This window comes from Tuber melanosporum, assembly GCF_000151645.1.
Source record: "Tuber melanosporum whole genome shotgun sequence assembly, scaffold_135, strain Mel28".
Classification (NCBI taxonomy): Eukaryota; Fungi; Ascomycota; class Pezizomycetes; order Pezizales; family Tuberaceae; genus Tuber; species Tuber melanosporum.
In genome coordinates this window covers 79,977-96,877 of record NW_003298792.1, presented here as the reverse complement: position 1 = coordinate 96,877, position 16,901 = coordinate 79,977, and the positions used below count along the sequence as shown (strand labels likewise).

Sequence of the window (16,901 nt, the reverse complement as noted above, 5' to 3'; positions counted from 1 at the left end):
AGTATGATACATGACTTTGGGTATTCGAAACAACAAAGTGATTCAGTTCCACGGGACGCCCGTCCCACCTACCATACCGGTACTGTACTCCCCGGTCCAACGCGTTGTACGAGCACAGTACTGCACAGCTACGAGTATATCCAAACCGCTCATCTACTCGTACATGTAACTCCTGCAGCCGTTAGATATGAGTACTGTACACGCAGTTTTCCAACCCCGGCGAATAAAACCTCATCTGCAGGTGCGGTGTCTGTGCCGGTACTGGAGCGTGCTAGATTCGTCATGTCGTGCAAACCATGATAACGATAAGCAGCGCGAAAAAAATGATGGGAAAAACACCGCAAACACAGAACTTTTCATGTCCAACTATCGTTGTAAAGATTCGTAAAAAAAATATAAAAAAAATAGTACATTCGTCACTATCATCTCGACCAATGTAGCTTGTGGGTGCGCTACAGCCTTTGATATGGTATAGTATGGCACGGCATGTCACGGTACTCCCCGCTCTTCAGTTCTCCGTTTCAACTAGCTCGTGAGGGGATCCGCAGACCTTCAATGCAATTGTTCAACATGAGCTAGGATAGAAGGAAAAAAATACTATGGAGACAACTACAAAATTTTAACATCCCATTCTTCCGTCCTACCATATAGTATCCGCATTCGTTCATCCATTCATCCATTCATCCATCACATCCGTCCGAAAAAATGCCAATCTTGGAGAGAGAGAATCCGACAAAAAAAAAAAACTACTCCTTCCCCGCCCTAGCTTTTCTTTCTGAAGGGGGAGTAGGTGGGAACCCGCTCTCAGTGCCCACGATTCCAAGACCCAATCCCAAACCTCCCATCCCCGTGGGTGTTTTCTCCTTCTCCTCATCTTCGAGGGTTTCCACCATGCTCAGCTTGCTGAGGTTCGGGCTCTTTCCAAGCGCCTCACCGCGAAACCTCGAGAACGGCGATTTGGCCATGTCTGGGGACCGAGGGCTCAATGGGAGAGCAAAAAGGTCTTCTCCGTCCTCGTCCAGGGGGCTCTCGTGGGATGGTTGGAAGGGAGTGTTGTTTGTGGTCGTGGTGAGCTTTAGCCCACCCTTTAACTGTGGGGCTGTCGTCGTCGCCGGGAGTGTGGGTACCGGTGCGACGGCAGCGGCGGCAGGAGTGGAAGCGACTGCTGGGGGGAGAGACAGGAAGTTCTCCGACACCCATACCATTTCCTCGCCCACCATCCAACCCTCGCGGCGAACGGCTTCCTCGTCCATTCCTCCACCTTCAACACCAACTTTTACCCTACCTGTACCGAGACCACGAGCACCCTCACGCTCCAGTTCACGGGCAATGTCTTCGAGGGCTTTAAGGTCAGCGAGGCGATGTTGTGCCCAAGCGGTATGTCCCTCTGTCCCCGCGGGCACACTAACAACGCCCACCTCTCCGAGGGTAACCGGCGGCGTCCAAGTTGGGTAGAACAAGATTTTTACGGAATCCGGACTCTTTGCGTCACCGGTCAACAAGAAGTAAACTTTCCCTTTCCCTTCCCCGCCAAGGATATGGGTCGGAGCCTGCACAATTGGTCTCGCAGAGAAGAAAGCTGGGAGATCATCGCTCGGTTCCAATTTATCCAATCCCCCATTCTCAAATTGCAGCAACTTTGCCGTGGACAGTGGAGCCGTGGGGAGGTCTTCCGGATTATTTATTTGACGATCCAACCATGCCGCCTCAGCACGCTGCTGTGGGGAGAGTGCATTTGGGGTCTGGTTCGCCGAGGAGGAGTATTGGAGGGCAAAGTATGAACCTTTTTCACTTCGAGCCGAATACACATCGGCTGATAGAGCGGCGTACATGGCGTCCCACTCCACGACCCATTCGCCGTTTGACGAGTTTGTGCTGGGTGAGATGTCCCATTCTACAGTTAGGACGCGGGTAGTTGAGTCATTTGTGGGGGGTTCAAGCGTCGCTTTGGCGTTCTGGATTGAGAGGGGCAGCGTTGTGGAGGTAGAGGTAGACGGCATATTGCTTTTGGCGGAAAAGTTGGAGTTGTGAATGCGGGGAGCGGAGTTTCTGAATCAAGAAAGGGAAACGGAAGGTGGGGGGAGATGTGAGGGGAAGTTTTGTGAAGAGCAATCGTCCTGTGCGGCTGATGCTGTGATGAACTAAGCTATCGGGTTCGTCGTAGCTAAAGAAACGAGAGCGGGGCCTGGAACACGGGTAGAGAGTACTTTTGCTGAAAGGCAGTAGTAGAAATAGTAGTAGTCAGTTAGTTTCTCCTATCCGTGGCATCCTTAGTGAGCGCATGGCCTAAATTACCAGGAGCTAAACAGGGGGAAGAATCAACGAACAAACTCACGCATCTGACAAGCGCGTGATTCGATGCGCGACCGAAGGAGGGGCAAGAGAGTACCGTGGGTAGTAGCGAGCGGCACCTATGGATGACCCCGCGAGACGATGGATGAAGTCAAGTACCTCTCACTGTACAGCAGCCGTACTGTATGTATGATAGGGGGTTGGAGAGTTCAGCCTTGGGCTGTATTCTCTTCTGCACTAATTTACAACAACCACGCACAAAAGGGAAGGGGAAGAAAAAGAAAAAGAAAGGGTGTTCCCGTGAGCTCGAACCGATGAGGAACTCTTCTCCTCCGGAGGGTATTTCTCCTCCTTTACTCCATCCCAGCATTCGTAGATTAACGTACCCCCTTCGGGGAGAAGAGAAAATTACTGAAATCCCGTTCCGTTTCTTCCATTGGATTCCGCAGATAAAAATAGCCGCACATCAGGAACCAAACAAACCTCTTCTCCTCCTCTACCCTCCACTTATCATCCCTGTGGGTCTCCAATCCGCCTGTCATTCGATGCCGATTCCTCGCCATTATTGGTTGGCTCGATGATCATCTCAAAGCTATTTTTAGGGACCTTGGCTCGATTGCCAACTCCCAACATTTGCTTGGTTTCATGCAGGCAAGGGTTGTGACATCCCTAACCCTGGAGTTTTGGGTGTGTCGCCGAACTAGGCGGAAGCGAGTTGTTTAAGTTGAGGCTCTGCGGAGATGTCAGTCGTGTTCGGAGCTTCTACTCGAGTAACATGCGACCACTGATCACCCGTACTGCACCAGTATCTTCACAACTCTCACTCGGAAAGCGTACTCGAGTCGTTACCGGGAAATGTGGGATCACAGCAGTGTCACCCAAAGGTTTCAAGCTCAATTCAAGCACACCACCCGGAGGGGAGTGTGGGTAGCCGAACTAGTAATGATATGCTACGTTCCACAAGCCCCCGATGTCTAGATATTCCATACAAGGTCTCAGAAGGCAGGGCCAATTGCTGACACAATCTACCGCACTCCAATACGAGTACCAGTGCCGGTAGACTAGTGTCGTGTGACCTCGCAGTGCCGCGCTCCCCTCTCGACACTGGTGATATTAGAGAGAAGCTAAATCGCAGGTATCACGAAGAATACGCATGACATGGCATACACGGTGTGGATAATGTTCCTGTCCGCCCTTCTGTAGATAGAGCGCAGACATGCGATACTAGCCGTACGGAATTGACTAGGAGGTTGCGTCCATAACCGTTAGCTGGTTTGGTAGGTGAGGGAGAGGAACTCGACTGAGCTCGATGTATGATAGAATGAGTGGCAAACAGACAAGCACCGGAGGGTTATGGATTTGGCCGACTTGTGGGGCAAGAAGAAATGATTTCACACTCAAGTTACTCGGCGAGCCTATGTTGCTTTGTCTACCGTACTGTGCAGCATGTGCTGCAAGGGATAAAAATGTTGATCCAACTTTAGTTGCCACAGCAACTCGTCACGAGTGTGCCCAGTCTGGGGATCATGACCCAAGTTATGAGGTCACGACCAGCCCCTGGAGGGGCAAGGTAACCCAAATAAGATTTCCACTTACTTGTATGATAAGAGCTTCGCAGATTGCTTTACCCCACCACTTTACTTTAACCCCCCCCCCCACCTTTACCGTAGTTAGCGCTGAACGCTCGCTTCAAACCCATCCTAGACTACATCCAAACAGACAGTACCCTCAAACCAAGTCCAAAATCTCTACTCGAACACCAGCACCCAATTTTTCCCCCCTAATGATACCAAAACCCAGCTTCATGAAATTACATGCCATCATCGAACGGGTCCACAACGAGAGAGAGAGGAGAGAAAGGGTCTTTTTTGGGGGGCGGGGCTGCGGGGACTCTGGAATACGACATATGAAGTTTCGTCACACTCCTTAACTGTGCTGGATGTGGGAATGCCTGACGGGGATTTGGGCGGCTTGTGGATTGGCTGATATATAGGGGAGTTCTGGAATCATGTTTTCAGTCAAAGCGGGGGAGATCTTGTTGTCGACTTACTGGTACTTTGTAGCCGCTATAGAGAGGTTCTAGGGAGAGCGCATTGATCCCGAGCAATTCCAGGATTGGCTCAATCCGTCTACAGGACGGACCGATCTTTGTAGTACTAACTCTAGGAGAGGTAGGATTGTCGGGTGCGATGTCTGGTAATGATCCGTGGGTGGGCTACGGCGTTCATAATTACCAAGGAAGCCTCGATTGGATAGCTGCTGATGGGGACTTTCATAGCCAAAAGGGCATTATGGTATTCAATCGCCTTTTCACCTCAACCACTCGCCCCCTAAAAAAACCACAGGATTTTCAATGCAACTGCAAAGTTTTTATTTTCTAAAAACAATAAGAGGCCGAGAATAGCCTATGCTAGCCAAAGCTACATTCCAATCCCACGAATCCCCCCATGGAAAATAACGCAACCCCACCAAATCCACCACATGAGCCAGAGATTTTACCCAACGATAGTAGATCACCCTCATAGAGACTCAGACACCTGAGAAACTACAGGCAACTCTAGAAATCTGATTGAATAGCAAAGAGCGCAACCCCTAACATCCACTTGCGTGATTACCTCTAACATATAGGAAGGGACTAGGTGTGGTAAATAGCCAAAAGATAAGCAGTTGCAAAGAGTTTTTTTCATGAGAATTTTTAGGTTTTTTTAAATGGATTTTTTATCCGACAAGAGATCATAGAGCCCGAGTAATGCAAATATCGACGAGGTTAAACTTTGCTGCGTATATAATGCCTTCCACATTTCAGTGCTTTCCACGGCTCGGGGGGGTGTACATGTCGCCGTCTTCCCCGCCGGCCATCTCGAGGAGGTCATTGGAAGGGAGGCTACTGGGCCTGGCCGTGGGGGTAGCGGCCTTAGTTCCGGACACCCCCTTGCGGGTGAAAATAAACTCAACTGGCGCCTTGTTGACCGAACTAAACCTACTCGGAGAGGCAGGTTGACCATTCGTGTTCCCGCTGGGAACGATAGACGCAGCCCACTGGTTAACCTTTTCGTTGTGAGACATGGGAGCTCTTAGATTTGCGGCATGTCCTGCGAAAAGAGTGCTCTTGGGTGCTGGAGTCGGTTCGAGGACCGGAATGTCGATGGCGTTGGCCAGCACAGAGTCGATCATTGTACCGAAGGGGAGATCGCGACTTGCAGAACTACCGGCGTAGGAGAAGAGCGTACTAGGTGACTTGGAAGCTGCGCCACAGTTGGGAGTTTTATAGCGTCCAAAATCTTTCTGGGATGGAGCTCCTAGACCGGATTTATGAGAATGCCCGTCAAAGTCCGATGCTCCACTCGATGCCGTTGGTGCATAAGTAGAGCCAACTACGCTAGAGGTGCGATACGGCTGCATCTTCTCAATACGAGAGCAAAGCAGGGTATTCATGCTCGACGCGGTACCAATACGACTAAGCATCGAAGTGGAAGCGGTGTCTGATGCTCTCGAGTCGGCTAAGTCGACAAGGGAAGAAGAAATTGCGTTGTTGCCAGAACGCCCCTCACCTGCCGTAGGGGCACCAACGGGACCTACTGTAGTCTCATCTGACTCAACCTCTGCAAAGAAATCTTGACGAGCCTTGACGGTTTCGGGAGTGTCGAGGACGACCTCATCATCAATGCGAAACCCATCAAGGACCTGGATCAGCGACCCGCATACACTACCGACGGGAGTAGGTAATGCGCTAAAGGGAGCAAGCGGTACGCTAACGGGAGCGAGCGATTCGCTGACTGGAGTGGGCGTTAAAATTTTTGCCTCTGGGGTAGTCCGCACAAAGACTCCTGGTCTCTGGGTCATGACTACATCGCCGTCTCTGTCCAAATCGTCCGAAGGCCCAACACCTGCATTTCCTTTCAAATCTCTCTGCTCTGAAAACACCAAGTCAGCTTCTATGATAGTTCTGGAGGGTTTCCGCCAAAGGACGGATATCAGGAGATATGCCTACCCTTCTCGTGGAGTCTTTTAGCCGAAAATATATCTTTTTCGTCGTCGCCAAATGTTTGTCCACTAATCCAGTGGTCGGGATAGATAGATGGAACAAGCCCGAGCTCTATCTGCCTACGGCGGTTGTCATAGAACGCTGGTCCAGTATAGTGATCTGACGATGTATTCTGGTCCTTCCAATCAAAAGGGCGAGGAACTCCCACGAACTTGTTGGGATCCGAGGGATCCTGCAAGTAAGGATGGCTAGCGCGGACAGAATTTTCGAACCCGGATTTGCGATAATTTGGGCGAGTGGCCCATGCGGGTAAGCGGGGACGCGGAACACCAATGAGCCTGTTTGGATCCGTGGGGTCCTGCAAGTACGGATGAGTAGTGCGGCGGGAGATATCTGAAAAAGATTCGCCATTATTCGAGTCGGGTGCGTATGCAGGCAAAGCAGGACGTGGAACACCGATGAATCTATTGGAGTCTCGGGGGTCCTGTTCGTATGGGTGATCTGGAAGTTTTCCCTGATCTAGGACTGACCAATGCTTGACCATGGATCTAGGGCCGAGAGGAACCCCCTGGAAATTTCTGCCACCGTCGTTAAGTCCTCCGTGACTAGTACTCGAATTCTCCCTGTCGCGACCTAGAGGATGGTGATCCTAGGTCAGAGATCGGATTTCTTCGAAAACAGCTAGTTTACTAACACATACCTTTGGAAGTAGCGCGATCAACGATTCTTGCACCCAGGAAATCAGTACGACGTGAGTCAATTCCGAGTTCAATGTCAACAGCCAAAGAGTCATGAGTGTTCCAGACCGCCTTATTAACGATCTGACTATCATTAGGTAATAAGTTTTTCAGGGCGATTTCAATTCCAGTAGCAAGATTACGGGTGTCACGTAGTCTCTGTCGTTTCCTTTCCTCATCCGCAACTGTGTAATTTTTCTTGGGGATACGATAATTGCCCATGATGGTATCTTGCCCGCCGATTGGACGTTTTTTCCAAGTTTTAGAAAATTTTGCGGTTGGGGCCATGGTTCTGTGACCGGGTGACAGCCGATGACGCAGATGTTAGTATTGATGAGGGTAAAGGAACTGTGAAATGCCAAGAGAAAGAGTAGCGGCAGCGGTGATTGCCAACGCACAGTAAGTTTCTGCAAACACTAGGAACTTCACGAGCCAAATGTTTCTTGAAGAGAGTAATCAGCAGTCCGAAATTGGAGATGGCGCGGTCTAAGCTCCTTTGGGTACTTGGAAAATGATGAGATGAGGGATGGGGATATAAAAGAATACTAACCAGGAAAGAAGTTTAAGCAAGCAAAGCCTCTGTATATCGGCTGGCCAAGAAGCGGTTGGAGGGAAAGGTTGGATAGGGAGGGGAGAACGATGTGTAGGAGAAGAGAGAAGGGATTTTTGGGTGAAGAGTTGCTAGAAACGCAAGCAATACAAGCGGGTGCACTGCTTGGTGCGTGGACAGAAAAGTGTGATGGTGGTGGCCGCGTCTCCTACGTGGTTTGGGAAACGGGTGTTGGTGTTGGTTGGTGGGATGTCCTGGAAGAACTTTGCATGAGGGAGCTTTTGTTGTGGGATCTACGTAGTGTGAGAGGGCAAGGGATAATGCATCAAGGATCACACGGATTTGGAGGATATAGTGGGGCTTGACTGTCCTCATAGCTGCGCCACTGTGGTGCTACTATCAGCTACTATCAATGAGAGTTTCGCTGTTCTGTACTGGACCCGGCATTGAGGAAGGTTGACCCTGGGTAAGATGCTAAGGTGCTGAGGCAGATATTTCCTAATTTGCGGAAGATGGAGTGAGGTTGGTGAATATATTGATTTTGTTTCTACTGATGGTTTAAATTTCCAGGTTCCCCCTTCACGAGAGTGTGATAGTTGCTTTCCTAGGAATGTGAGGAGTTCAACGACTTTCCTAGACCGACTTGGGGGCGCGGGGATGCTCGCTATTGGTTATTTGCGATTTCTCGTCATTTCTGCTGTGTGATCTAGAGGTCTCATGCCATGACCTAGCGGTTCAATAGAGGTTGCACTCTTGGACAATTGATTTATCAATGAGAGCAGCACTTTTCCACAGGCGCGGTGCTCGTCCCTCCACGGAAATAGGAACTATTAACCCCTCTACTATATCGGTGTTTGCGCTTTAGTGCAAGACGTCGGTCTCAGAATTGCCGGTTGTGAGGAAGCAGCTGACATAAGCGCTGAAAGCTGCGCCACACGAAAATTTCACATAATATGCCAGCATTAGATATCTGCGGTGTATCTAGATTTCCAGAGCCCCAGACCCCAAGACGGGTGGAATAACGCCTGTTTCGGCAATTTCGTGTCGCCTTGAAGATACATTATTACACCTTTTCCCCTTTAAAGCGTCACTCTAAATCTCGCCCGGCCTCAATGCATCAAAGGTGTATCTCCCTACGCTCTTTTCCTTTTCTTTTAGCTCAGGCACCGGAAATGCGGCCAGCCGCCCTCATCTCTAGGGTGCCAAACACCCGTGTGACTCATCTGGCCTACTATAGTTGTTCCGAAGCCTTGATCTGGCGGTTGAAAGTTTCCAACTAACAAAATGTGATAGCACATCTCTCGACCTATAAGATCCAGCGTGCCTATTGCCTAGACAATATCAAGGTTCTCCAAAAGTCCTCTAAACTTTCTTCTTTCCTAATGCTACTTTTACAGCTTCCTAGTGGATTTGATTCTGGGCGAGGGATTGGATTGGGAGGTGAAACAGCCGGGATCTCGGGGGCCAAGGACCCGCCACGCTCAAGATGCATTGCACAACGGATTATGACAGCTAGCCACCTAACTTTTGGGACACAGTTACCGGGCGCCCAGCGATGGGGTTGAGATTCTACAACAGGATCGCGGTGACGAGCGCAGGGGGTTGTCTCAAGAGTAAATATTGGGGGTCGAACGCTTCTCGATATATTTCGTGATCGATGGGAAGACCGAGGAACGTTTCGGAGCATTAGGCTATTTTTTTGTTCGGTGCCGGTGACACCTTTTCGCTGTAACTCTGGCTAGGTAGTTACTGAGAGAGATTAGTGTTCTGCACCGTTTCGACTAGTTGCTAAATCGATGCTACTCTAGGGTCCCACACTGTACTAGTAGTGTGATATGTTCTTGATTGCTGTGAGGAATGAGAGTTGTGGGATTTCCGGCAGTGAGGGTTTGGTTATATATGCGCGCGTTTCTCCTGATCACTGATGGAAGGGAAGGGAGAAACTGGGATCCTAGAAAAAAACTTAAGGTATAAATACCGACCACCAAAGAGTCGGGGGGTCCGTGCATACAGTAGTGCCTCTATAGTAGTTCTATTGGGGTATGGTAGTGATAATCCCTTTACTCCCATAAGGCACCATCCCGGAAAACAATCCCGCTCCTTCCCTTCCCTATTATAGCCGTTGCGCAACTAGACTTTGAGGGGTTGTGTAGAGGACTGGAAGGTGTCTCGCCTTTCCAAGTCGATTGTTTATTCCCACTCAGTCCTGATTCTGTCCGCGAGCTCTTCAGAAGGCGCTGCTCAAGCTATGTCCAAAGGCTCTGTTATCACACACAATGAGTAGAGTGTCACCAGGCAGAGTTCGGGGTGGTTGGGTTCCTAGATTACTTATTTTCTTTCTTTTTCCTTCCCCTTAACTCTGCGATGTATCTATAATCGTAATAGTGCAGGAGAATACCAAGCACCTTCTAGTGTACTGGAATATGACGCAACCTGAGGCAGATATAAAAAATCCAAGACAAATTTTAAAGCAAACTAAGAACAAATTTTAACGGCCATCGTTCCTGTGCATTTGCGCTCCATGATCCGGGTGCTAGAAAAGTAGAGGGATTGTCGACGTGCTCGATCCAAAGCTTCCTTGCGCTAGTGACGCACTCCCCCGACACAGGAAGAACTTCTACTAAAAGAAAGTCCACGAGCCGCAAGTCTTTATTTAACTTGAAAACTTCCCAATTCGCTGCCGGGGGGGATGGCTTTTGTCTATCAAGACCCAAATACCTGCCAGGGGGAGCTGGTGAAGGAGGAAAGGGTAGGGGTGAAAGGGTATACGTAGAAGCGCGATTAAGAGAGTGGGAGACAAACGGCAACTCCTAGAAAATAGCAAAGCGCTCGATAGCTCAATTGCCTAACCTCACAGATGGACACTGTTTGGCACGCAACAAAAGATAGCTTTAAGTAACTTTCCCTGCGTTTTTACAAACCGATGATCCTAAAACAAAAAAACAGTTATTATGGAGCTTACAAGTTGACCTGCACCACCAAAAATAGGTGAACAACGTTAACTACCCCAGCCGGCGGGACGACTGCTTCCTGAATACTGCCCGCCTCCTGTCCCCCTGCTAGCAGGGGTGCGTCACGACCTGGCGAACACTAAGCCAAAGGCTAGTGGCTACAGAGGTGTCTACCGCCTTCTCGTACAAAACCCCATCCGTGTTCTCGATCTGGAGCTGAATTTTCGCAGGTCCGTGAAGTGAGTCCTCCTACCACCGACTTAATGCCAGTAGTCTCTAACTCACCTGCATACGTGACAAAGTTCGGTGACGGGGAGGTGGTGGTGGTGGGATGGTTCTGGAAAGAACTTCCGTGAAATGAACATTCGCCCCTGGGCCCGCTTTGATATGCCATGTTCTCCTCTGTAAAATCCAAAAATATGATATCTTGTCCGACGGGGTATCGGGCGGGGCATACCGGAATTTTTTCTTGGTTAACTGTAAGATATTCTATGTTCTAGCGCGATAGGTTTGTATGCCTAACATTCTGCTAGACTCCCCTCGGCTTCCCGAGTGGTATTGCTGGACTCGCTAGAGAAACGAATCGATTCCAGGATTAAACGAAACAATTCTGCCGAGTGATAAACAATGATCCAGAGCGGTCTGTGCCACAGCAGGGGGCAAAAATACGTTCACATTTTCTAGGTGTTTGGGCTTACTAAAAGTGTGAACGTATCATATTTTTGCCCACCGCTGTCTGTTGCTAGCCACTGCGACCCCCAGGATAAGACGAATCACTCCAAATCTCCATTTTTACCACAGATTTTCAAACCGATCCTACGAGGATATATTAAAGTCTTGAGAGAGACAGGCATCTGGAGGGTTAGGGTTACTTGATTAGATGTGACATTCTGTAGTGTACGAGCGCAGAGGATTTTTCTTCCGGAAAGAGAGGCCAGCCGAAAGATGCGTTCCCTGGCCAAGGTAATAATTGGAGGATGTCCGCGATCTGAAGATGCAGGATTACGGCTGTTTATACTATGCCTAGGTTACCCAAGTGATAAAGTGGCCGGCCGAATACGGCACCTCCAAAATGAGGGAAAGTGTTGCAGGCACGTAAATAGGATCAATCGCTAGTCTAAACCACTATTAAAATATCGTACATGGATATTACAACAGGAGAGAAAATGATAGAAAATCTCATTTCTTGCGGATATTTTTGACCTTGCGCTTCTTGAATACCACTCCAGTGCCCTCTTCTTTCTTTACCTCTAACGCAGCGCCATCATTACCCTCGAGGGCATGGATCCCTGGCGGCGAGTGCGGCTCTTCAGCCTTGATCTTGGGACCTGTTCCCGAATCCGCTCCCTCCTGCTTAACATCATGCTCTTCCCGAACCTCCTCCTCCTTCCATTTCCCCTTCAACCTAAGTAACCGCTCCATACCCCCTTCACCCTCATCCTCCATCCCAGGATATGACTTAGTCTCAATCTTAAAGCTTCTTATGGCTTTCTCATCTTCGTCTAGTACCTCCCACTTCCGTTCCGCCTCCTCCTCCTCAAACTTCCGCTTCATGTCCTGCCGAATCTCCTCCTGGACTTTCTCTTTCTCTGTCATTTTCCTCTCAGGCGCATCGGGCACTACCTCTGTCGACGACTTCCACTCTCCCATCAGCGCCATTTCCGCACGGTAGTTATCCGGTAACGCAACGCCCAGAGACTCGAGCTCGTTCATTTGACGTTTCCTTTCTGCATCCGTGAGGACTCTTGCGGGCTGTCTTGGCGGTGGGGGTCTAGCGGTGGCGGATGACGAAGATGATGATGCAGAGGTGGAGGAACTGCTGGTGAGAGCATTCAAGCGCGCGACTTCCCGTTTGGCATTTTCGGCAGCAGCTTTCTCGCGTTCGTTGTTTCGGTGGAGGTCGCGGAGGAAGCGCTTCAGACTGCCTTGGTGCTTGGGGGAGGCGTCGTGGTTTTTACGCGAGAGGGGGGTATCGGTTACGTACATTTTGCAATGTTTGCAGTAGTACCTGGGCGTGGATTTCCAGTATTCGGACATTTTCGGGAGTGGCTATTTGTAAAGTGGTGAGCTTGTTTTGTTGTGGAGAAGGGGGAAGGTGAACTTTGTGCCGCAGATGATGAGGCTGAAGTGGTGAGTTGAAGATCCATGCTTTTATCGCGAGTGTTTAGTTACCCGGCGGAAACGCGGGGTTAGCGTACTGGTTGCTACCGCGCCGGACGCTTGGCCTCGCGCATTGATCTGCCCCTCATTAACATCCCGGAAGATTCCGTCTTCTGTAACCACGGTCATGTTTAAAAAAGGGTATTTATCTACATCATCCCATCTCCATATGGACCAATGCTAACCGCCATCTGTAGATTCACCGGCTCGTCAAAAACCAACCTCAAGTCCTCCGTCCAGCGTTCCCTGCGGGCAAAGCTGGTTGAACAATTCCCCCTCCTAGCACCTCACATCGACGAAATCCTCCCTAAGAAGTCGCAACTCTCGCTCCTCAAAGCGCCCGAACGCCTCTCTCTCTACGCTCTCGGCAATGAAGTTCTCTTCTTCCAGCACCACGACGATGCGCTATTCCCCTCACTACGCCTGGTGCATAAATTCCCCAACTGCTTTCCCACCGTGCAGGTCGATCGCGGGGCCATTCGCTTTGTGCTTGCGGGCGCGATGCTGATGTGTCCGGGTCTGACGTCGCCTGGGGCGAGGCTGCCGGCAGAGGGCGAGGGATATAATGCTGGGATGGTGGTTGCAGTCAATGCGGAGGGGAAAGAGAATGCGTGTATGGTGGGAATGTTGAAGATGGGCACTGATGAGATTAAGAAGGTGAATAAAGGGATTGGAGTCGAGACAGTGCATTATTTAGGGGATGGTCTATGGAGGTTAGATGCTGATTAGAGGGAATTTATCACCCCAAGCGCTTTTTAATTATGGCGCTGTTAGGGGGGGATCTCCATTTCTCAATGCCCTTTAAGGGTTGCTAGGAGAGATATTGAAGGCACTATCTAACTTATCATGGGAACGATCAAAACTCGTTTTTTATAAGGAGTTGCAAGGATCGTAAGATGGTAATCCCTATGGGTACATCTCGTTGCGATATTTGAAACCGGGAACAGTCAAATCCCTGGCCGATCCCTCGGGCACAAAACTTTATCGTGATTCCGCCCTTGGTAAGTCCCAGTGGGGTATGATCCCCTAGCGATAGCGATAGTAAATTCTCATCACATGTCGCTAAGGTAGCATGTGCTATCTTTACCTCTTTGGCAAACTACCCGGCTATCAGCCCAACTGCGGAGGAAATGTACCGCAACTAGGGGCACTATATTATCCGATTTGGCGAGAAGCACTCGGGGCGGATGTACGGCAAAAAGTTCATTGCGCTGTACAGTACAGCGCGCGTACCGACTCCAGGGTCTTGCTGAAAGGATATTCTGCCATACCACTACTTTATTTCTCTGTGCAGTAGACAACAGGGGTTCGCTTTCTGCCCTGCCCGCGAAGTTATAGTACCCGCACAACCGCACATAACTAGCGTATCGACACTCCCCCTTGCTACCATAGTACTGTATGATATTCCCATTGATATATTGCTGCCACTACTCCCACAAAAATCTGCATATATAAGTTTGCCGTCAAGACAAGACCAACTATGACCCTTCCTTCTCCTTCCACCCAGAGCCCGATGGTGTATCTGGCAAAGTTACTGGAAAGCCATAACAAACCAGAGCAATGTATATGGTCAATCTATGATATATAAATTTAACCCCAACACCAGCCCACCAAAGCATCAATGTTGAGAATTCTTCGTTTACGATACACTAACGAACTCGAGTCCTAAACGGATGAGGGGAAAAAAATGAAAAGAAACTATGATACAAACAATACCGGACAGTCTGGCCACCGATATAACCAGCGGTATGTTTCGAGCGGTGCGAAAGGTGCCCTAGACATTCAATTTTCAAATTCTATAGCCTCCGCAACTACAAAATCTTTTGCGAAGAATTAAATAAAAACCCCTGCTTATTGAAGAGCTTATAGATTCTGAGAATTAAATATCTGGTTGAGGCCTTTTAGGCCGCTCGAACAATATAAATACCAATAACCTCCATACCTACCTAGTCCCCCTGACACGCGGGTGCCAAGACTCCAACCCCTCAACGCAGTAAAGCGCCGCGTCAGGGCTCCACCTCTTAAATTTATCGCCTTCATCCCCGCCACTCACTCCCAGGATTCTCAAGCTTCGAAGCTGCTTCTCGACGGACCAGGGCCAAGTTCGGGCCAGTCAGTCGCCTTTTTATCCCACCTATGGTACTGCCGGATACACGCAACTGGGGAAATGGTCAGAAATCGTAGGATGAAGAAACATGCACACGTGGTATCATCAAGTCCATTGCTCGAGTTAAAAACCCCACCGACCCCTCGCGGGCTGGTCCAAATATGTGTTGAAAAAATTTCACTGCGCACGATCTCTATGCGGTGTGTTCGGATGAACTTCCGGGGTATTGTATCGTAACGCCTCTGCTCATATTCGACTGCACTATCACTTCCCAGCTCTTTCGTTTCTATTGCCATACAAAGCAAATGCGCCCAGACTCTTAAAAGGCAGATCAAGTCTCCATGGCGCTGGCCAGACGACCCCACATGCTACCGGTACAGTCCACAATTCATTAACAATCCGTCCTATCTGATCCGACCTTCTAGTGGCGCAGTGCTTAAGCCATAGACCGCCTCGCCAGCCATGTGGAGTTACCATGGGAATATATGATTATCCTCCGGAAGGTAGACTTGATTTTTTCCTTTTTTTTCTTGGGTTTAAAGGTTGAATGCGACGGGCCTCACGGGAGCAGATATGATACATTCATGGGGAGCAGAAACCACGATCATGAGTTAACTAGCGAATAAGTCCTTGCGCGTAGAGGAGTGAGTATAACTGGGGTATCCATGGTAGGGAAAGGTGGAACAATAGGTTTTGCAGTAAGTAGAGAGTATTTGGACTAGGGGACAGTGCGCTAGTATGTGCATAACGCAGAAGTGTAATAATATTTAGATTGTGATAAATTGTTCGGGGCATTGAGCCCTACTTTAAAGCCAGGAGGCAAAAGCCATAGAGCCACTTCTGCGGTATCATAGCCACACTTCGTGTTGAAACTTACTTCTCGCACTACTGCAGTGTTACTCCTACTACTGATACTTTCTCCTCGCATCAAACCTGATGGCGCATCTAGACCTCCTGGACTATTGAAGACACCTCCTTGCCTTTCTCACACACCTCTTTTCTCTATTATTGTTATTGTTCGCTCAAGCTATTTGTCTTGCTCCAAAACAGTAGATAGTCAGGGTCTTCAGCTCTTCCCTTTGAAAGTGTTAAGCATTCAAGTTTCTCAAGCAATCGATCACTTCTTCATATCTCGTATCATCATTCTATCCAATATTCTCACAACACTTCGGTATTTCAGCTATCGAGTGATATTTCGTGCGCCACTACCGCCACCAAAACAATACGAGTTTCGAAAAAGAGAACAGAACTTAAACTATGATAAACACATAGCGCGACGGTACCCCCAACCCAACCGACAAAGCGGCTAAACAGACTAATACCCGCCCGGATATCCCCCCGGATACCCTGACTGATGCCCATATCCACTATGATGTCCATGCTCCCCACTGCGCCTGCGATAACGACGCTCATCCTCAGAGTCCTCGTCTTCAGAATAGTGCTTCTTGTCCCTCTTGTCCCTCTTGTCCCTCTTGTCCTTCTTGTCCTTATCCTTGTGCTTATCCTTATCCTTGTCCTTTTTGTCTCTCTTGTCCCTGCGATGGAAGACATGTTAGTCATAAGCTCGTCGATTGGCGGAAGAGAAGATGGAAGGGGAAGAACATACTTATCATACTCATCGTGATGCTTCTCCTTCTTCTCCTTCTTCTTCTCCTTATCATAGTACTTCTCCTCCTTATGCTTCCCACTAGAGGAGCCACCACCTTTGTTATCGTTATACCCAGCCGTAACAGCGTCAAATATTCCACCAATGGGACCGGGGATATTGACCCCTCCAACGTTCATACTCCCACCACTCGACGAGATTCCCGGGATGATAGAGTAGCTATCCTTGCTTTTCTTAGAGTCCTTATCCTTCTTCTTCTTCTTCGCCTTTTCCCATTCACTGCCCTTAAGCTTCCCGTGGCCACCGTCGTGACCGCCGGCGAATACCCCTCCTTCGTGGTTCTTCCCGGCGCGGACACCCTCACTAGATAGTATGTCGTTCAGCGATGCGCCTTTGTCGTGAAGGCGCTCGACCCATGTGGCGACGGTATTGAACATCGTTGCCTGGACCTCAGCATTCGGATCACGCAGCGCCGGGTGATGGAACACGCGGGTGACATCATGGAGGACCATC

General features: G+C 49.4%; 5 protein-coding genes; 2 read left to right on the top strand and 3 right to left on the bottom strand.

The window, feature by feature from the left end:
- Positions 1–746: 746 nt before the first annotated feature.
- Positions 747–2,518, bottom strand: GSTUM_00002537001 (uncharacterized protein; the record flags this gene model as incomplete). XM_002836209.2 has 2 exons in its annotated part: positions 2,328–2,518; positions 747–2,255 (listed from the first exon to the last, which is right to left on the bottom strand). Exon 2 carries the CDS (start codon positions 1,998–2,000, stop codon positions 747–749), a length of 1,254 nt encoding a protein of 417 aa, XP_002836255.1. The 5' UTR covers positions 2,001–2,255; positions 2,328–2,518.
- Positions 2,519–7,653: 5,135 nt separating this feature from the next.
- GSTUM_00002536001 (uncharacterized protein) lies at positions 7,654–8,783 on the top strand (the record flags this gene model as incomplete). XM_002836208.2 has 1 exon in its annotated part: positions 7,654–8,783. The coding sequence occupies one exon, from the start codon at positions 7,654–7,656 to the stop codon at positions 7,927–7,929; it is 276 nt and encodes a 91-aa protein (XP_002836254.1). The 3' UTR covers positions 7,930–8,783.
- Positions 8,784–11,633: 2,850 nt separating this feature from the next.
- GSTUM_00002535001 (uncharacterized protein) lies at positions 11,634–12,620 on the bottom strand. XM_002836207.2 has 1 exon: positions 11,634–12,620. The coding sequence occupies exon 1, from the start codon at positions 12,550–12,552 to the stop codon at positions 11,695–11,697; it is 858 nt and encodes a 285-aa protein (XP_002836253.1). The 5' UTR covers positions 12,553–12,620; the 3' UTR covers positions 11,634–11,694.
- Positions 12,621–12,779: 159 nt separating this feature from the next.
- GSTUM_00002534001 (uncharacterized protein) lies at positions 12,780–13,553 on the top strand. XM_002836206.2 has 1 exon: positions 12,780–13,553. The coding sequence occupies exon 1, from the start codon at positions 12,853–12,855 to the stop codon at positions 13,402–13,404; it is 552 nt and encodes a 183-aa protein (XP_002836252.1). The 5' UTR covers positions 12,780–12,852; the 3' UTR covers positions 13,405–13,553.
- A 2,372-nt stretch (positions 13,554–15,925) lies between these two features.
- Positions 15,926–16,900, bottom strand: GSTUM_00002533001 (uncharacterized protein; the record flags this gene model as incomplete). XM_002836205.2 has 2 exons in its annotated part: positions 15,926–16,317; positions 16,389–16,900. 2 exons carry the CDS (start codon positions 16,898–16,900, stop codon positions 16,098–16,100), a joined length of 732 nt encoding a protein of 243 aa, XP_002836251.1. The 3' UTR covers positions 15,926–16,097.
- Between the last annotated feature and the right edge of the window lies 1 nt (position 16,901).